Source organism: Lissotriton helveticus, chromosome 7 (genome assembly GCF_964261635.1).
Source record: "Lissotriton helveticus chromosome 7, aLisHel1.1, whole genome shotgun sequence".
NCBI classification, from domain to species: Eukaryota; Metazoa; Chordata; class Amphibia; order Caudata; family Salamandridae; genus Lissotriton; species Lissotriton helveticus.
Genome location: NC_136068.1, coordinates 1,229,416,630 through 1,229,438,057, shown reverse-complemented (window position 1 = coordinate 1,229,438,057; position 21,428 = coordinate 1,229,416,630). Strand labels below are relative to the sequence as shown.

Here is a 21,428-nt window from a genome sequence, read left to right as displayed (position 1 = left end):
GCTGTTTTGTAACGCGCTCAATTACTACCGGAGTATCCTGGCGCGGTATACCGCTGGGTAACCCTCCTGGCTTTCCCTGTGGAATGGTCCCTACTGGGAGTCCCCAAGGTGAAGCCAGGCATCCCCGGGGTTGATGGGGCCGTTGTGGAGATTAGGCAAGCTAATGCCCAGAGTTGCCGAGTGGGACCCCTGGTTAGAGTAGGCACCGAGGCGAGAATTATCGAGTCCGCTGACCCGGGTCCACGACCCTGCCGCGTCGGGAATTGAACCCTGGTCCCGGGCCGACTCCTGCTTCCGGGTCTGCCGCCTCTAACCAGTGAGCCACACCACTCCACTATCAATTTAGAGAGAGAACAGCCAGGCTGTGGGCCTGATTAGCAGGGCCACAGCCATACTAAAGTCGAAAAACCAGTGAAAACACAGCAAAAAGTGGGGGTAACAATAGGAAGCAGACCCTACGCTGGAATGTGCTCCTTTCTCCCATTAGAGCAATCCAGAATCACCTGGCCTTTCGAAAAGCCATAAAGACCTGGCTTTTCCCATCTCTTCCTGTTTAACTGTGGGGTTTTTTCTCCTTGGTTACGTCTTGGGTCTTTGGTGGCGCTAGGACTCCTCGTCGCTGGGGCAGCCATGCGCACTATGAATCCGACTAATAATAACAACACATGCTCTCTCTGTTCAGGGAAGTAAGGAGCAACATAGTGTAAATCAGCTAGCCTGGATTAGAGATTTTGAGCCGCTCTCCAGCTGGTATACGCCCGATGCTCTAATGGTTTATGGCTGCTTAACTGCAAGTAGTGTTGTTCATTCATATTGGCCCTTCTAAAGAAAATAAATACCCTTACAAAGGCGATTTGTGAGGGACACCATGCTGCAGTTACTCTCTCCATGTTGTTCCGACGCATCTTCCTACTACTGCCCCAGGTTGAGCTGGGACTTTGGGATCGCTCCACTGGCGCCATGAAGGGTACTACTAAAGCCCTTCTCTCACTGGTAATTTACAGGAAGGAGATGCAGCTGAAGTCCTAGACATAAAGGAAGGCCTCAAACTAGAACAGATAAACAGCCATGGCTTACAGTACTTGGTCCCTGCTCCATGGGAGGGAACAAAAGAGAAGAAGTATGGACAGGACAGGCCACTAGCAAGCATGGATTTCTAAAGGACACAAACAAACAAATGAAAAGCAGGGGGACTAGTCAGGCATCAATTGTAGGGTAAGCATGCACAAAGAGTGCAGATCTACTGTGAATTTTGGGATACATGTATTGCTTATGTCACAGTGAGAATTTTCATATTTTCCTAGCTCAGCCATCATCCGAATCCATGCCCTTGTCCCCATACTGGGCCAAATGTATTACTCTGATAGACAGCAGGAGGATTTAAAGTCCTTCTACATGGACCATTAATAGTGCTTGACCCAGGCTCTGGGAGGGAAAGGAGTGGGGAGAAAATGTACATGTGCTAATTAACTCTTCAAACTGCAGCTGGTGCTGGCCTGGGTAAACGCAAACACACAGAAGCAAATGATAAGGGCCATCCCTCCAGACCTAAACACAGGAGTGTCTCCTCTCTGAGGGTATAGTGGGAAGGGATTAGGCAGCGGTGTCAGTTGGGGGCAGGGCTGGAGCTCCCGGTGAAGGTCTTTTGATAGACCACTTCAAGTCATCATGTTTAAGTGCCCCAGAATGCTGTGTAGGAGAGTTGGTGCAGGGATGGAGTGATGATGTGGTACCCTAGAATTTTGCTGAGGGGCCTAATTTTCCGGAACATTCCACCCCCACTAAACAAAACCCTTCACAAGGAACAAACACTTGAGAAGAGACTCTATCTGTTGAGGGACCTTTGAGTGTTCACCTGTGATGTCTGTGGTCTGGCCCCTAAAGGAGCTGATACACAGGTGCTCTGCAAGTAGTTAAAAGGCTGTGGGACCTGGTGGGAGTGTGGCAGGTAGGGTGTTCTGCTTGGTAGATTTAAAGGGTCTGTGGAAGACACCTCCCCAAGCATCAGGAGCACACGCAGAGGACAGGTATAGTGAAGGGGCCTTAACAATCAAGCTGGCCAACAAAAATACTCTTTAGAGGCCATGAGGCCTGAAGGAAATACTCTTGGGACCTAGAGGTGGTGACTGGGAGCAAAACAACACCAAAGCTGTGCCTTTCACCCTTACAGGGCTTGTGAAAGTAGCCCTTAAATGTTGGTTTCCATCGTGATCGAGTAGAATACTGAGTTAGTAGAGCTCTGCTACTATGAGACAAAAATTCAGCAGGTATAAAAAAGTCCCTGAGGTTCCACCTCCTTTGTTTAATACATAGGCAAGGGGTATGCATGGGTAACACCTCCTCAGATTCACTCTGCCCCAGTGACCACATACCTATATGCCAATTCATTGAGAATTGTCCCCTGGGGACACAGAAGCAGGTTGGGTGCTTGCTCGCCTCTCTATCCTGTGTTTGGGCGAGGATGAGCATACCCAGAAGCCATTCCTGTTCCACTCTTCATGGGCGGGAGAGAAGAAACATGCCGACTCCTGTGCAAACACAGAAAAGTGTCAGCCGGGCAAGGGTTTGGCAGGGCTCCATGGAAGTAGGTTACCCACGCTGCCCAGATGCAGGCATATGCCACATGCCCAATGAAAAGGGCAGGGGCACCCAACCTGACAAAAACGAAATGCAGCTTTTGTTGTAAACATAACAGTTTGCCTCAGCAAGTGCAGAGGCACCGCAAAGGTTTTGCCAGGTATAATGAGGGGCTGCCAGAACTTCAACAGCCCCCCCAGGATTGTCCTCAAAAGGTCGTTCTAAGTCTCTCAGGAAATTATATTGATGCCCTCAGGAGAAGGTGTTCATTGTTTTAAGTTCTCACTGAGCTTGTACTTGTGTTGATGGTCTCTGGAGTGGCGGTCCCTGTTGATTGGTCCTAAAGCTGAAGGAGTGGAAAGATAGAAATAAGCTTCAGCGACACATGCTGTTCCTTATAATGCTTTATTTGCAAGGTTGAAGATTGACAATGCAAGGTTGGTACTATCCCTATTGATTTCAATGGGGGATATAGCACGTTTCTGTTTTTAATAATGTGGTGACACCTTGACAAAGTTAGTAGGCCTGCATTATCGATAATGACACACAGTTAAGTTGTGATATTGTATCTAGTTTAGATGAGGAAGGGGGATAACAATTATTGGATCAGGGCTTGATGGGGGTATGAGCAGTTTTGAGGGTGTCCCTAAAGGCATTTCCATCTACGTCATTGTATACATTTGTAATTAATGTGTAGTATTTAGCAGTTTGTTATAAAGTATTTTTCCTTTTTATAAGAAAAAGCATTGTCTGGGCAATGATTTATTGAGTGTTTATCTGCATGCCAGTGAGCTGAGTTACTAGCCCACATCTCCTCCCCTGAGTAGACTTTAGACTGCCCTGCTTTGCTACTCTGAGAGCTTCAATGAGTACTTGATTCCCTTTGTTTGAGGGTGTCCCTAAAGGCATTTCCATCTACGTCTTTATATACATTTGTAATTAATGTGTGGTATTTAGCAGTTTGTTATAAAGTATTTTTCCTTTTTATAAGAAAAAGCATTGTCTGGGCAATTATTTATTGAGTGTTTATCTGCATGCCAGTGAGCTGAGTTACTAGCCCACATCTCCTCCCCTGAGTAGGCTTTAGACTGCTCTGCTTTGCTACTCTGAGAGCTTCAATGAGTACTTGATTCCCAATAAAAAGACAGTTGTGGACTTATTTCTTGTGAAGGACTCATATCCTACTCAACCAACAGCGCAATGTTGTACATAGATTATGTGATTTTATGTGTGTGTCTGATGGGATGTCTATGAAAGTATCTGTTCAGGCTCCATTCCTGGCTGGGATATGTACTTTAGTAGGAATGTAAAGGAGAATTTTGGGTTAAGGTTGTAACTGGTATATTCATGGTCTCAACTTCTGAGCTAACTATTGAGTCCTTGAAAATTATACTTAATTCTCCTCCACACCTGCATTGGTGATATTATGATAGAATTGCTTAATGGAGTTCTGCTGCAATGTCACCTCCTAGCATATTGCACAGTTCGGGTCTTGAGTCCATATTTAGGTTTTACATATTTAGTGTATTATTGAACATAGAATTTGCATTGACCAGTATATAATTTTGGTCAGCAGGATGATTTAACGAAAGATAACAGGGGACTGGTAGAAGGATCGAGGTTAGCATGGAGTGAGAATAGATTGTCCAGTGAGGAGTTCTGGTGGGTTGGATGGTGGGAGTGTATTGGAAAGACTACTGTCTGTAGTGTTTGATGCGGGATGGTGTTGCAGTGTGCTCTGTATTAAAATGTTTTGCATATCCTTGCTGACGTAGATACAGTAATGATTTGATAAAGTTAGTTAGTAGGAGTGCATTTTAGTGGTGGTGGGAGAGGTTTCCAGTCTGATTTGAGAGCTCTTAAATCTGCCATGAAATCTAGTTTGTGCTAAGCTCTGTGTTATCAGTTGGTGTTAGAAAGGCTGGTGATATGAATTGCTAAGCAGAGGGAGACATAGGAGATAATGGTGTTGTAAGATAGTAGTTGTCATGCATTGAGTAGGAGGGAAGTGAAGAAGATGGTGGTTTTGTAGGAGAATGGTTGATAATGAATATTGTGTACCATATAGTTTGAGTGTGTAGTTATGGTGATATTTAGAGATTGATGGGAGGTTAACAAATAACTTGAATTGGCTTTACTCATGTTAGTTTGCTGAGGGTTCTCTTCATGACATTGAGGATTGGTTTTGATCAGAAGGGAGATATTTGTGGACTAATGAAAGGATGTTGGGTGGTCGTAATGATTTTGTACCAGCAGAAGCAGCCAGTTAATTGTGTCTGTGGTACATTGGCCACGTTTCTGAATCTGGAGTATAGACATCTGGGATCAAGGGAGAGGTTTAGGATGGGCAGAGCCCCAGCTGGTGGCTGGTAACATTTTTACTCAGCACTTAGATGCAGACACTTTCCCAGGATTAAACTAGAAGCTGTTTCCTTTTTCTGTGGAGGACGAGATAAGTGTGCTTGTAGTCTGGAGTTTGATAGGTTGATCTGCTGGCAGTGTTCACTGTTCTGGCATCTTTGTAGTAATCGCTATTTACACTGATGAAAGTGCATCCTGTAAAGTATTGGGTGATCATACTGTATATTGCTCTTGACGTGATGCTTGCAATTTTATGATCCACATATTTAGGGACCGATAAATCCACACTTGTAAAGTTATTACATTTTTTGTCACTACACTTCATGCCTAATATTTAGGACATTTTAAAAAGTGAAGTACTTGGTGGGATCAGTTTTACCTTACTAGTCAAAGTGGTGCACCTCGGACTGGGTGCTGATGAGGTAATACTTCAAATGTTTCCCATTCTGAACTGGAAACTCCGGATATAGCTATATTTCCTTCATAAGGTTTGCCAACTATTACCTGTTGAACTGTGAATACCGAAAATGTAATGTATTTTTTCCCTGCCTGCAGTCAAGATTAGAACAATGGCCTTGGTGAGGGTATATGTAGAGGTTACATTATTCGAAGTATGAAATGTGAGCCTTTCTGCTTTATATCATTTGAGTATCCTTTTTATTAAGTATAACATGTAATTATATTCTTATTTGTAGATGTTTACAGGTACAATTATTTTAAATACATTTAGAATGCTTATGCAGTTAAATCTCTGCATTTTGTGTTTTCCTAAATGACATATCTGTAGCAAGGTTCATGTCCCAGAGAGTGTCATGGTAGTGTTGAAACCAGAAGCAGCCTAAATTCTGGCACCATTTGTTTAAGCTTAAAATATGTCAAATTTACCATGTTAGGCATTCCAAATCTTATGAGTAGATCACATATGGCATTAGGTTTTAGAGTAATACCCTGGGTGGGAATAATAATGATTGTACAACAGTTTTAACACAAACTACTCTCTTTTATGACTACTTTAGGCATTAAACTATCTGGGGATCCAGCCTACCGATGAGCAACAGCAAGCATTGCGACAGCAGATGAAAACGTATTCCGAAGGAACAGTGTCATTTGGTGGTACGTTCTTGTATAGTGTGAATAAATGTGATATGTGAAAAAGGGGCTGTGTTGTTTTTTTGCTCTCTTTAACCCCTTCGCTGCGGCGGCTATTCCGCTGCAGCGCTAAAGGGGAGGCGGGGCCGCGCGGCGCTCCCGTACTCATGACGGAATCGCTCCGTCACGGCCCTCGGGTGAGCTGTGCTTGTGACGGAACGGTTCCGTCACGGCCCCGCCCGCTCTTTAGAACGTCAGCGCAGGTGCGGAATTCACGCCGCGCAGGCGCGGTGAGCGGGCCGTGACGGAACCGTTCCGTCACCAGCACAGCCCACCCGAGGCTCGTGACGGAACGGTTCCGTCACGAGCATGGGAGGGGTTAATGGTCTCATTAATAATATATGGTGCAAAAGTCCTACATAAAGTCCTAAAAAGTGTGTGCAACGAACACCATGTCACTGGTGGTACTTTGTAAAGTGTTAGAAATTGGATTATTAGTCAGGGGGAGTGGGACTAGCCCCCCTTGAGTAATAAGTACAATCTTCATTAGGGTCAACCCTCTAAGTCACTAAATTAACCTGAGCCCAGCCCCCCCGGTAGCTATGGCACAGAACAGACAAGCTTATATTGGAGCAATTTGCAAAGTACGTATGTAGTACAAAACACAACACAATAAAAATCCCAAATAAATATAGAGTCAAAATTAAATAAATTAAACCACATCAAAACAACACACATCAAATAAGGCTAACCAAAGATTTAAATTTTAAATTCAAAATAGCACCAAAAAGATGTAATCACCAGTCAATGGCAACTGGTTGGAGTATAAACAAAAAACAATTCCCAACAGGTATCAATAGATGGCAGTTAAACAATGTATGCAATCCGCATTACATCAACAAGCAACAAGGAGTCTCGTTTATTATTCACCAATTAGAAGAAGGGTCTTTCACATGGCAATACAGTTAAACAGCACTGTACAGAGCAAATCATGTGACAACCCGAAGGCACTTGGTGAGTAGTGATATGTACAATTGGTGATGGTGAAAGTGCAAGTGCTAAGGTGAACAGCGTGAACGACGCATAGTGACAAAGAATAATACAGTGATGGCTCCACCAGGTCAAGTTGCAGTCACTTAAAACATGATTAAATAAATTTTACAGGAGCACAAAACGTAAAATGCGCCATATAATTATGCTGTAATGTCGACGGCGTTTCGATTCCCGTGAGTCGGGATCGTCATCAGGACAGGGTTGTCGATGAGGACAGTGTTAATCACGTAACCGGAGAAGCGTGAATGATTGGAATCCGGGCCGTTGCTCAGGAATCGGCGGCTGATCGTGAATGAGTAGCAGTTAGTCCGATCAGCGAGGAGGCGCCTGAATATAGCAGGGCAGTGGAGGGCGATTAGGGCTCTCGGGGCTGGAACGGCTCGCAGTAAATGCAGGAGCTACGTGGAGTCGACAAATTTATTTAATCATGTTTTAAGTGACTGCAACTTGACCTGGTGGAGCCATCACTGTATTATTCTTTGTCACTATGCGTCGTTCACGCTGTTCACCTTAGCACTTGCACTTTCACCATCACCAATTGTACATATCACTACTCACCAAGTGCCTTCGGGTTGTCACATGATTTGCTCTGTACAGTGCTGCTTAACTGTATTGCCATGTGAAAGACCCTTCTTCTAATTGGTGAATAATAAGCTTTTAAAACTTTTCGAGACTCCTTGTTGCTTGTTGATGTAATGCGGATTGCATACATTGTTTAACTGCCCTCTATTGATACCTGTTGGGAATTGTTTTTTGTTTATACTACATACCCATCCCAACGCGTTCTATGGGTTTACTCCTGTTGTTCCTACACAACTGGTTGGAGTAGGCAGGTACTAATGTGCAATTTGTGGCCAATCGTGGGTCGGATAAAACAACTAGGTTTGACCCTTTCAGAGGTGTTACATTGAGACCTAGCACGATTTGCTGTTGCAAAAAAGCTCTGAGCAGCAGAAATCCCAATCTTCAGCCTAGAAGCAGCACACCTTGGCCAGAACAGCTTTGCAGGTTAGTTCTGGTCCTCCTCCAGAGGTCTGTGGAGCCAAGAAATCCTAGGTTTTTAGGGGTGGTACTAAAAGCCCAGCCATACACAGCCAAGAGTTCCACGACCTACGGTGCAGAACTTCAATGTCAGAACTCATTCCTTTAGAGGCCAACAGCAGTGTCCAGGACAGGTCCAGTTGGAAGTAGTGAGCTATGCAATTATAGAAATAGGCCTCCTGAAGCTTGTTATGTACTTGTAACTTGAACAGGAGGTCAGCTTTACAACCCTTTTAGTGGACTTTTTTTGTCCTGGGTACAGGAAAGAGCAGATGTAGTTCTTCATGACTCTTTATAGGCCACAGACAGCAGGTTCAGTCTTCATCTGATCTTTCTCGTGTCCAGTAATGTTCTGAGGATGGTATTGGAGATGCCACATTTGTTCCTGGCACCAGCTTGTGAGTGGGGGTGACTTCTGGCTCTTCCCTAACCAATGTGGTAAATGTTCCTATGTATTTTCAGCATTTCCTATCTTCTCTATAGCAAACAGTCCCCCACTCTTTGCCTAAATCCAGGATGGCAACACCCTTTTTCTCCTTTACAGAGCTCCTTGGTGTGGTCATGGAAATGAGCAACTCCCCTCCTCTGTGGTCACTCAAAAGCAGTTATGGAGGCAGCCCCCTCCTCACTGGGATTGGTCCGTGCCTGACTGGGGGAACAGAAGAATGGTCCTGTCCTGGTGTCATCTGACATCTGCTTGTAACGGGTAAAGTCCCTTTGAATTAAATGAAGTTCCTGGGTACTGTCCAAATGGCCATCCTGCGAAAGGAACAAAAACACCTCCCCACATCAAGGCCTTTTTTCTCTGCTCTGGAAGCAGCTTTTACACCTCATTCAGGGCTTGAGCCCTCAGTGGGCTGCAGCTGGAAGCTAATGCAAAATAGCCTGCAGACGCTTTAAGTAGGGAAAATGTAACTTTCTAAGAGTCCATTTTCCTTAATATTTATTAAAAATCCAAATGCACCATTGATTTGTTTTTTTAGTAACTATTACAAAAAGTTCTTGAATTATGTTTCTATGCGTTACCTAGCAAAACAACAGCATCATTACTTTTAATAGTGCATTTCAGTGTTTTTCTATGGAACAGCCAGTCTTGGTAAGGTGAAAGGTGCTAGTCTCTGTAAGGGCATGTATAACATTAACTTTCTGCATGGCCTACTTTTAAACCTCATACACCCTGCCTTATAGGCTATAAGTCCTATTTAGGAGTGACCTATTCATATTTATAAGTAGGGTTTAGACCAGTCAAAAAGGCTTATTTTGACAGATTGAATTGCTGCTTTAAACTACTCCATTCAGGCTACAGTAGTAGACCTGAACCGGTATAGTGGGTGCTGAAGTCAACCAGTCATATTTAACTTACAGGCCCTGTGTACACCTTGTGTGTTTCGTACCAGCAGCTTATAGGTATTATAAATATGCCAATTAGGGTTATGCTAATTCAACTCTGTTAAAATGGGGAGTCCATGCACTGTCCTTCTGGTTAAGAAATATGTACACAAAGTTATAAGCCTGCAACAACTGATAAAGCAAATATCCGGGGTTTAATCCATGCAAATGATGTTCATTTCCTACATAAAACAACTCTAAATCTCATTACCCAGCATCTAGTTTTATTACTGGGAAATGGAAACTCATCTGCCCCAAGGCTGCTTAATCATTTGCCTAAATAAGTTTTCATCTTTATTTTATCAATGCCTGCGTTCACAGAAGGGACAATTTTAAGTATATGATTGATATGTGTTATACCTGGCATCATTGGCGTGAGTCTCCCTTTCATTTTGTCGGATTGCCTCCTCCGTTTTTTATATGTTTTTGCTGGTTATATGCTTTGGGCACTGTGCCACTGCTATTCAGTGCCACAGTGCAAGTGCTCCCTATGTTAAATTGATGTATTAATTAGTGATTCCATGATTGGGTTATTTGATTTACTTGTCAGACCCTAGTACAGTGCCCCATGGCTGCCCAGAGCTTGTAAATCAAATGCTGCCGTTGGGCTTGTAGCACTGGTTGTGCCACTCACAGAAGCAGCTTGTAAAGTGTGTCTCAGGCTTGCCATTGCAAGGTCTGTCTGCAGTCTGTGACTGCCATGTCGACTTGGCCAGTGCACCCACTTGCCAGTCCCTAAACCTTCCCTTTTCTGCATATCAGACACCCCTATGGCAAGCCCAAGGGCAGGGTGCATTGTAAGTATAAAGTAGGACATGCTCTGGTGTGTGTAGCATGTCCTAATAGCGAATTACAGCCATGTTCGTTTTTCACTATTGCAAGGCTAATGTTCTCCATAGGCCAGAATGGGCAGTTAGATTATTACATCTTATAATCCTAACTGACTCAGGGAACATGGTAGAAATTCGAATTTAGTATGCCTGACCTCAGAATGATAAAATACATATTTTAGTAAAAATGGTTTTAACATTCTGTATTTGAAAATGTCACTTTTAGAAAGTAGGTGTTTTCTTGTCTAACTATCCAAAGCCTGCCTCTGCTAGGTTGTGTATTCCTTGTCTGAACAGTGCTAGGGGATTCCAAGAGACAGAATGAGTCAGCCCAGTGGTGAATAGGGAGATCTGCATCCAGATGGGAGGGAGGAGTTGCACCTGGGACCTGAATAGGGCTGGGCCTTCCCTCCACAATGCTGGCTCCACCTCCTTGGGTGCGGCTGATGTCTCTGCCCTACACTGTGAAAGAAGAGAAAGAATCATGGCAACAAAGTGCTCCAGGGCTGTGCTTTCCCTCCACAATGCTTGCTCCACCTCCTGTGGGGCGTCTGTTGTTTCTGCCCTGCACTGTGAAAGGAAAGAAGGAGTCCTGTAAACAGAGTGCTCAGGAACTGGTTTGGACTGGGCAAAGGCCCCTCTGCCTTCAGAGAACAAAGAGAAAAGCACTATAAATATTGGGACTCAGACCCAAGAACTTTAGATCACTTCTGGGAACAAGAAACCTTTTGCCAAGGAGAAGAACCAAGGAAGCTGTAGGAGTTTGGACTGCCCCTCTGCCAGTGTGCTGTTTGCTGGGTTGGCCTGCAGTGGTTTCTTTATTGCCAAGGGAATGGACTTTTTAAGGACTTTTATCATCTACAGAATATTCTCCATGGGCTTGAATTTGTGCTGGCCTCCTGCTGAAGTCTCAGGGACAAAATACTTCATCTCCAGCTCCCCCTTGAATTTCCTTGCTGTGAATTCTAACTGCAGAAGCCTGCGTGTCGCTGGGAGCTGGAAGCACGACGCAACGAGAAGAAGCGTGTCGCCCCCGCAGCTGAAATCGTCGCACCGCCGGAGAAGCTTGCCGCTGCCACATCTCCCAGAAAGCGTGTCCTCGTTGAAAGCTGCCTGCTGTCGCATCACCGGAGAAGCGTGACGCCATCGAGAGAGTCGCCATCGCATCACCGGAGAAGCGGGTCGCAGGGCCTGTCGCGGCTCCAAAGTACAAAGTCGTCGCAAGGCTGCCAAGGTGCCTGCAGCGTCATCGCATCAACACATCAAGGGCGCCATCTTCTCGCATCGCACCAGGATTGTCGCATCGCAGCGAGGCGCCATCTTGCGCAGCGCAACCAGACCGCAAACCAAGAACCTACGCATAATCCCTGCACCGGTAAGGATCATGACGCATCCCCTACTCTGCGCAAACATTGAGGCGCGAAGCATCATTTCCCCTGGATCACGGAACCGACGCATCTCCCCTTTTACGAGCCTTTTGTTCATTTTGCGTTACGCCTCCAGGTACTTTGTTGAGAACTTTGTCGCATTTATCACCAACTTAAACTAGGTAACTTTTACCATCTTTAAGTCAATCTTAAGTACAGTATTGTGGATTTGTGTCATTTGTGGTCTTCTATTAAGTCTATATAAAGAATATTTATTTTTATAAAACCTGGGTTGTGTCCATTTGTAGTGTTTTCACTGTATTACTGTGTAGATTCATAAATGCTTAACACGCTGCTTCTGAGATAAGCCTGTCAGCTCGTGCCAAGCTACCAAGGGGGTGAGCAGGGGTTATTTAGGAGTGTAATCCCCTTATCCTGACTTATAAGTAATGGTCCCTATTTGGATAAAGGTGAAAACCATTGCCAACTAGAGACCCCCAGATCTAACAGTATGTCCTAAGGATGAGATGTACTAAAAAGAAGTTGATTGTATTTTGGAAATACAGTACAATCCGGTGGTTGTAAGGGTACCAATCTCAGAAACCATGATATATGAAACAAGACAAGGACTCGCCTCTCAACAGTGGGAATGGTGAGGGGTGTGGGGGTAATAGTATTGGTTTAGCCTCCTACAGCTATATGCACTCTCAGCAGGCGTGATTTCAGTTTGGGGTTGTCAGGCATTGCAAAAGTCCACTGAGGTCAGAGGGGAGCGTTCCACCTTATGCTAGCGAGGTTCCCCATATCATGTCAGATTTCTCGATCTTGTCATTTATCTGATATATGTTGAGATCGTATGTTGCTATTTCATGCATGATGTGCCAATCTTGTATGGTTGATGAAAGAAGGGCTCTCCATAGACTAAGGAAACATAGTTTGGCTACCCCCGGTGCCCTGTCAAGTCACTATTTATAATGAAGGGCAGCCTATGGATAGGGTGTATCCTCGTTTTTGCCACCTGAATGGTTAGTGGTTCCAAGATGTCTAAATTAGAGCAAATTGCAGCCTACACATCTTTCCAGGACGTGCCTATTTTGGGACATTCCCACAGAATCTGTAAGATGTCACTGGGTGGGTCGGAGCACCTCCAGTATTTCACTGCCTCCACTATCCCCACATCTTGGAGGAGTTTCAGGAACCAATGCCACTGGTGCAAGATTTTGTAATAACTTAGTTTCAGGCGGGATTCCCTCAATGCCATATCTTGTCCAGCCAGGAGCTCTTCCCAGTTCCTGTTGATGTATTCTTGATGGAGTTGTATGGACCACCAGTCCTTCAGTTGTCAGAAGACTAGGATTGAGTGTTCATGTTTGGGGAAAATATTGTATATCCATTCAATTGCACCCTTAAATGTGCCCCACTATCTTAGGTTTTGGAGCAAAGTGGAATCTGGTGGTCTGATATGTTTGCGAACAATGACGTCAGTTTATGATGTAGTCTTCGATTGTCCCAGAAGCTCGTTCGTTCCATTTGGAATTCTGTCTCTGCTTCTGCAGATGTTTTTAGGCGGCTCTTTGACAGCATGTGATCCAAGATAGAGAAGCCTTTGTATCTCAGTCTTTCCCAATTAGGTTATATTCCTGCCATACTAACTGAGAAATTCCCCCAGAACAAAGCTCCATTGTGTACAGTGGAGCTCTTAACTGGCACTGTATGTCTCTTCCTTCACATGTGCACCATTGTGTTTATCATTGCGTTGGTGAAACCCTGTCAATTCTTTTTGCCTGTGTAGAGGGAATATAGAGGTCCAGTGTTCCACCATAGGGATCGCTTTATGCTTACCCAGAGTTGGGTATCCAGAGAAGTATAAATAATTTAACATATTTGGGCTAGATGGGAGGCCAATCAATAATGTTTTGCATGAGAAAGACGCTGTCCGCCTCATTCCGTGGCTGCATGTAGTTTGGATAGTTTCAGAAGTGGTTTTGCTCCTGCCCAAATGTAGGTTTTTAAGAGTACGTTAAGATTTTGTAGGGTCCTAGTAAGAAGTCGAAGAGGTACCATAGAAAATATATAGTCCGGGGGGAAATGATGTTCATTTTGAGGGTTTGGACTCTGCCCCACAACAATATGTTTAGAGAGTGTCTTCGGATAATATCTGATTGTATGGAGGTGATTCATGGATTCAGGTTATCTTCCATCATGTTGTGGAGACCAGGATTGATGTATAGGCCCAGACATTAAAGTCATGTAGGTTTCCAAGTAATTAGATGGTCCGAAATTGCTGCCACAGTTGTGTGGTGTGTAAGGGGGAGGGCGTCAGATTTGTCCCAATTGATTAGGTACCCAGAAACCCGGTCAAATTGGGAGATGGTTTGGATAAGAGAAGGAATAGAGTGGCGTGAGTTGAATAGTATGAGTAGGATATCATCCGCATATAAAAAGAGATTTTGCTCTCCCGCCACAGTTCAGATGCCCGTGATGTCTGTATTTTTATGAATAATTTGTGCCAGGGGATTTAAGGGCGAGAAGGCATAGTAACAGGGAGAGCGGACAACCTTATGTCATTTCCTGTGAGATCTCGAAGGTCTACAACAACTATCCACTGTATAGAGTCATTTCCCTAAGTTTATGATGGTGTGGCCAAGGTTGATCCAGGTTAGAAGCCGTAAATCGTCAGGCCATTCCACCCTATCAAATGATTTCTCTGTGTCTAGGAGAGTGCCATCTTCTCATCTTTGCCATTCATCACCTGTCAAGGTATATGTGCCAGTGCTCGAAGGTGGGATGCAGAGGAGCAGTGTAGGATAAACCCCACTTGGTTTAAGTGGACCAGCAGTGAGACAACAAGGTTAAGGCAACTTCTCAGAATCTTAGCCAGCAGTTTAACATCTATGTTCAGCAGGGAAATCGGCTGATAACTGGCAAACTCCAAGAGATCCTTGTCTGCTTTCAGAAGTAGTGTGATCCTGACGGTATTCATCTCAGGTAGTGGGGGTGTACCTACTAGGATATCATTGAATAGTTTGCATCAATTTGATTTAAGGTGTCTAATTGAGCGAGACGGAGTTTAGGCCTGTTGTTTGAGTTATAGAGTTAAGTCTGCCAGCCTTTTTCTCCTTTTTCATAGTTCCTCTGCTTCTGGTGGAAAATAATGTTTCTACCTGAGAGGTGTAGAGTGTGTTTAGTTCACTTTTGGCCTGTAACAGGACTTGAAGATTCTGGGGCCTCTGTGTCCTCCTCTCGTACCTAGTTGTGAGTGTAAGGAGATTGTCTTCTAAGGCTTGTCATTGTTGACAAGGCCAAGTCCTGCATAAGTTTCCCTCTGAACGCAGCTTTAGCTGCCATTCACACCATCTGAGTTGAGGATATGGTGTGTTCACATCCAAGAAAGTGACTAACATTTGGGTCAACCTCTGTAGGCATTTTATTATAAAAAAAAGATTGAGTCACTACTGTCCCCCCTACTGCGTCCTTTTCAGTCCCAAGTCCAGTTGTAATTGCATTGTGGCATGATCTAATACTCCATTGGGTAAGATAGCAGTGTCTGTGATTTTGTGTAATAGTTTCATCGACATTAGAAGAAAGTCTATTTGTGTTTGTGTATATGTCCTTTGCATGCAGCAGATAAAGGTATAGTTTCGTGTGGCAGAGGCACAAAGGATCGTGTAGGGAAACGTCAGGCATGAGATCTCTGAGGAGGCCTCTATCTGTCATATTGGACATATGTGGTGGTTCTGATTTGTCCATGTATGGGTCAGGTGCTATGCTCCAGTCTCACCCCTAGTAGTGTTCGTGCAAGGGCATTCAAGTAAGAGTCTGAAGATGCCCTGTAAGTATTCCTCTTGTCTGCAACCGGGACGGATATGGAACCTATGAGGAGAGTCTGGTGTTGGACAGGTACTTTTATGCAGACATATTGGCACAGTGGGTTGCGCCATACTTTGTGTCTTAAGTCGGAAGGCTAGTCGTATTACGATTGCTACACCCCCTTTCCGCAGAGAGATAGTACAGGCCTGTTAGAAGTCTGGTGCTTTCTGCTTGTGAGTGTCGTATTCCCTACCGACCCAATCGCAGTGTAACTTTGAGCTTTCCATATCAGACAGGTGTGTTTCCTGTTACAGGGCAATTTAGGGTATGTAAGTACGAGAGTATTTTCTCCCATGTGATAAAATGCGTTAGGAAATTGACATTGAGTGAGACTTCTTTGAGCGTATTTGATGCCAAAGACGTGGATATTTACCGTACAGGGTGTCTGAGTCCAGGGTGGGCGCGTGATGGTGTAGGGGTGCTAGCAATATGCCCGTTGCTGATTAGTCCGGGCCTAAGTGGGGTTAGTGTTGTAAACAAACTTTGAATGGGTGAAGTGTGGACCTAACAAGGAAGAACTGGATCCCGGAGCCAGCAGTGAGTCTCTCAACGTGTATGTGTCCTACCAGTGTAACATGGGTTGGAGGTGCCGAAGGATTGTCTCAGAGGTGGGAGTGTCTTGGGGTTCCTTCATCTACTTAGGGAGTGGTACCAGAGGTCGGGAACTGTGAAGTGTGCCTTTTGCTGTTGCAGGTTTCTCAGGGATGTCATGTCATTAAGGTGCTACCCAGGGTGGCGCATTGTGGGCAGGAGTATAAATTAATCGGCGTGTCAAGATTTGGTCTGCAGGCTTGAACCGATTGCATCAGAGGACAGAAAATATACAGGATAGCACATCAACATCGACATATTACAGTTTAGCAATCCGTAGGGTTTTATCGAAGCCCTGGTCGACCAAATAACAGATGGAAAAGGTTATTCTTTAGTGGGGGCTGTGGTGTGGGCAGTCATTCTGGTGGCTTCAAAGATGAGTGGGATTTATCCCGCGCTGTGTGCTATCGAGCTATATGCTATGAGGTGTGGCGCAATGGCCATGGCGGCTGACTTCAAAGCCCGGGGTTACGGTTCGATCCCCGGCGGCAGCTCAGCCCAACACCATGTAGCTCTGGGCAATAGCTCACTTAGGGCCAGATGTAGGTAATCCCAGATTACCGATTCTTAAATACTGAATCATACCGATTCGGTATTTAAGAACAGGCAAATGGGATGTAGGTAATTTTTCTTACAAAATTACCGAATCAGTAAGTTTCAGTAATTACGGAATCGGTATTCAGCGATTCGGTAATTGCCATTCATTCCTATGGGCCTAGAGGCCCATAGGAATGAATGTCAATTACCGAATCGGTAAATACCGATTCGATAATTGGGGGAAACATTGAAGGGTGGCAGGGTGTCACTTTGACACCATGTTGCACCCCTCAATTGTGTATGGGTGCACATGTTGCAGACATACATGCCCTAAGGGCATGTATGTCTGCAACATGGCACTGTTGGGAAAGCAAAAAAAAATGCTTTTTCAAAGGTTTTCATTATTTACCACCAACTTGTAGTTGGTGGTAAATAATGAATCCTAAAATGGGAAAATCACTAATTTGAGTGATCCCTACATATCAGGATTCGGTAATTTACCGAATCGCTATTTAAGAATTCGGTAATTTACCGATTCCTTAAATTACCGATTCGGTAAATTACCGAATCCTTCTTTTTTAGCCTCCTACATCTGGAAAGCCTATTACCGGTCGGTAACGGCCGATTTCGACCGTTACCGACCAGTAATAGCCTACCTACATCTGGCCCTACAATCTTCCCAATGGCCCCCAGCGTCTTGACACCCTTAGAGGTGATTAGTTTGCGCTTTACAAATACCAGGTTACTTTTATTATTATTATGAATGTTTCCATTCTGCCCAATGGCAGATGGCTTCCTCCAATCTGTTCCTTTCCCTTCCTTGGCGAGCGTCAGGGTGTCCGAATCTTTGGGTTGGGTGATGGGGTGAGTGTTATAATTGTGTCCCAGTGGTGGCTGTCTCCATGTTTCTCTCATCCAATGAGTCCAGGAAGCATTCCAGTTCACCCAGGTCTGACCACAAAAAGCACACTGGGGCACGGATGCTCAGAGAGCACAGATGCGCTGTTGAGTTTATGCACTCTACATCTTACTGCTAACATCAAAGTTTTAATCATTTTTAACTACGAAATATCGCTTGAAAGTTTCTGTATTTGTGGGGTGGAGGTCAGGGGCCATTTTTACTTTCTCTCTCATGAGGTTTGACCGAGTTCAGTGCCACTTCCTGTTTAACGTGGTGACAGCTAGTGCTGCCATCTTCGCTCAGTGCTCTAGTTGTCAGGTGAGGTCTAACGCGGCAATAAAAAGCCCACCATGGCGCAGACGCAGGCAGTTGGTGTGCTGTTGGTGTGCTGAAGGCTCGCCAAACACAAGCTCATTGGCTCCCGGATGGGGCCATAAACTTTGCCCGGTTTCCACCATGTAGCAAGTTTACACCTCGGAGAAACTTCAGCTCATTCAAACAATGGGTAATATCTGCATGCATGCCGTAGGTCCGTACAAGGCACCCTTCATTTGCAAAGAATGCATTCTTAATGTGGGGGATTTCAAACCACACTTTGCGAAACCCAGGCCAGTAAAGAGCCCTTGACACAGTCATAAGGGGCATATATATCTGCTTAACTGCAGGTCATTGCCAAGACATAGCTCAGAGCTATTCATCTTCCTAGAAGATAAGAAAGCAGAGGCTCTGTTTGTCACAGAAACATGGCTCAGAGAGGATATAATGCCAGACATAGTGATGCCCCTCCATTAGGGGTACTCTTTTGTGAGGTGCGATAGAAAGGGCAGGATAAGCGGCAGTGTAGCCATAATTTTAAAAGAAGAGTTGAAGGGAAGTTACTCACTAATTGACATCTCAGAAAGTGAGAGCCTGCAATTCTCAGGTAAGCTCTTCCCTACTTTCACCTTCTCGGGTATCCTGATATACTATCCCCTGGGCAGCCTCTCAATTTATTCAAGTATTACCAGACATAGTCGCGGAATGTAGTACCAGAAAGCCAACTTTACACTGTTAGGGGACTTAAACCTACACTGAGAGGAGGACAGCTATGATAATGCCAAAATGTTACCTCATGACCTAGACGCCATACAATTAACAGAACTTGTTAAGACACCAACACACAGACTAGGTCACCCTCTTGACCCTATCTTTACCAGCATCACAAATATGACCACAGATGATGTAATTGCAATACTATGGTCTGACCACTGCATTGTCCCCTTCTGTCTCAACACTGCCAGGACCACAATCAAGCAGTCCCTCCACACCAGACTCGGAAGGTGTTGATTCAGAGTGGGAAAGTGCACTTGCTGTCCCTGCCCCACAATGGAGGGGGATACCCAGAAAGATTAGAGATTTGGCTAAACAACTCCCTAAATACCCTTGACCCCTGTGGTCATCAAAAGTCAAACTGGGCCAGTGGCCTGGCCCAATGGTTCACACCTGAGTTGGCAGGACTAAAAAGGAAAGTCAAAAAAATGAAAGAATATGGAGAAAAACATATGATGAACCTAATAATGAATTCTACAGGAAAGCAACGAAAAATAATTGATATGCTATAAGACAAGCTTGACTTTCATACTTAAGTGAAAAGATAGAAACTGCTCCTTACTCGTTCAAGAAATTGTTTAAGGTGGTAAATAGCCTCTTGAAACCACACACAAGTTCCGCAGGCTTCCCACCATCGGAAGCTTGCTTAAATATGTTCACTAATCTTTTCCTCAACAATTTAAACACAACCCTTTGCTCCCTGCTAAAACAAAGTCAGAACCCAGTCCGACTTCACACACAGGTTCTTCGACTTTAGCTAAATTAACCAAATTTCATGCATTAAGCAAAGAAGTCACTGAAGAAACCCTAAAGTCCATAAAATCTGGTTCACACTCGATCCTACACCCCCAGACATGCTGAGGAAAGGGGACCATGCATTCTGGACCATCTTATCGGACATTTTAATTCATTCCTTCGGTAGTGGCAATGTCCCTTCTGCTTGGAAACACGCGATTGTGAAACCCTTACTGAAAGAGCCCACGGCCAACCCTCTACTTGCAGAAAAGTACAGGCCAATCTCCTTTCTCCCGGTAGCGTGAAGAATATGTGAATAAACAACTCCCTTCTATTTGTTAACAGAAGCTATTCTCCATCCCACCCAAACTAGCTGTAGACCAGCGGGCAGCAGCACCAAGACTGCCCTTCTAGCAGCCCCAGAGGAACTGGGGTCAATCCTGGACCAAGGCAGCTCAGTAGTTATGATAATGCTAGACCTGAGCATGGTTTTGAGGATAGAGGAAGCCGGAATCGCCAAGGCTGCACTAAAATGGCCGGTAGCCTTCCTAGAAAATACGAGCCTCTGGGTCTGCGAAGAAGCCCTTTTCTCCGCCAATCACCCCATAAAATGCTGGATTTTACAGGGCTCCTCCCTCAGCCCCACATTATTTAATCTACATGTGCTTCTTTTGGCTGAGATTGTGTGAGCACAAGGTCTCGAACGTGTGTCCTAGGCAGATGACACTAGTCTCCTAGGCAGATGACACTCTGCGGTGAAAAGATGGAAGTACTAGTCATTGGAAACAGCCTTTCATGGTGGACTGTACTTTCTCGGCCTTACCTCCTTGGAGAACTGCCCCAACACGCTCTACCACTCAAAAGCCCGGGATTCTGGGTGAATAATAAACTCTCCATGGAAACCCAGGCCAGGAAAGTTGTCGGACCTGCTTTGGAATTCTTATAACTTCAAGGAAATTTGCTACATTGGCTATCACCCTCCTCCAGGACAGCTTGGGAAGGAACTGATTAACTCCCATCTAGATTATGGAAACTCGTTTTATCTGGGAAGCCCCAAGTCTGTGATAAAAAGACAGCAAGTTGGCCAGAATGCTGCAGCTCGGATTGTTCTAAAAATCCCAAAACACCTATCCGATGCACTGACTTTAGTAGCCCAGCACTGGATTCCGGTGCAGAAAAGAATCCACTATAAGCCACTGTGCCTCTCCCATTGGACTAGGAAAGGCCCACCGCTCATACAGCGATTAATCAAGCCTTATATTCTCGGGAGGTCTGTGCAGTCCGTAAATCTAAGGTTGCTGACAGCCCCTAGGGTTAACAAGACATTGTGCGGGCCGGGGGTCCTTCCTTTAGCTTTCCTTGCCCCCAAACTTTGGTACACACTCCCCCATTGTCATCAGAATGAACCATTCCGAATCCAGTTTTAGGAAACTTCTGAAAAAACTCCTCTATTTTATTCTTATTGTCACTTCCTTTTAGGTGCAGCTAGTAAACTGGCAGATGTGTTGTCTTTAGCGCTGGGAGGCCCGGATGGGTAGTTATGCACTATATAAAAAAAACGCAAAAATGGATAAGAGAATAGGCCATCATATTCCAGGGTTTTGGCGCTATGCATGATCACCATGATGACTGGGTCCAGGAGTCCAGAACTAATTTCTAGCTTTTTAAAACATGGTCCGTGGGCTAGGAACCGCTTCCTGCGTTGTACAATGTTGGAACGGATTGAGAGGATGTCAACTGCATTGTTAATAGAGGCCTCTTCCACAGTTGGCCATAGAGAGCCAGAGGGTGGAACGTTCTTTCTACATTGACTCCACAGCTGATTCTGCTTGTGGGGTGGGGTGTTTTGTGTGCATTTTGGGCATTTTCCCTGCTACCACCTCTGTAAATACTAGTTGTTGCGCCTGATTGGACATGGTTCACAGTTTGTTAGGGATGCGCAAATATTCAGCTGAAAGTAACGCACCAGGACGTTCCGCCTGGTTGCTGTGTTCATCG

The 21,428-nt window shown here is 44.8% G+C and overlaps 1 protein-coding gene and 1 long non-coding RNA gene across 4 annotated transcripts in view; one reads left to right on the top strand and one right to left on the bottom strand.

Annotated features, from left to right (window-relative positions):
- Nucleotides 1-21,428, top strand: part of STXBP4 (syntaxin binding protein 4) — a 599,190-nt gene that overhangs the window by 228,613 nt on the left and 349,149 nt on the right. For all 3 annotated transcript variants that reach the window (XM_078654416.1, XM_078654418.1, XM_078654417.1), the window contains exon 8: nt 5,955-6,051. In XM_078654416.1, coding sequence (XP_078510542.1) covers nt 5,955-6,051 — 97 coding nt within the window. The remainder of the gene's footprint in view (nt 1-5,954; nt 6,052-21,428) is intronic.
- Nucleotides 1-21,428, bottom strand: part of LOC144770140 (uncharacterized) — a 129,633-nt gene that overhangs the window by 1,457 nt on the left and 106,748 nt on the right. The gene's annotated exons all lie outside the window — the stretch shown is intronic.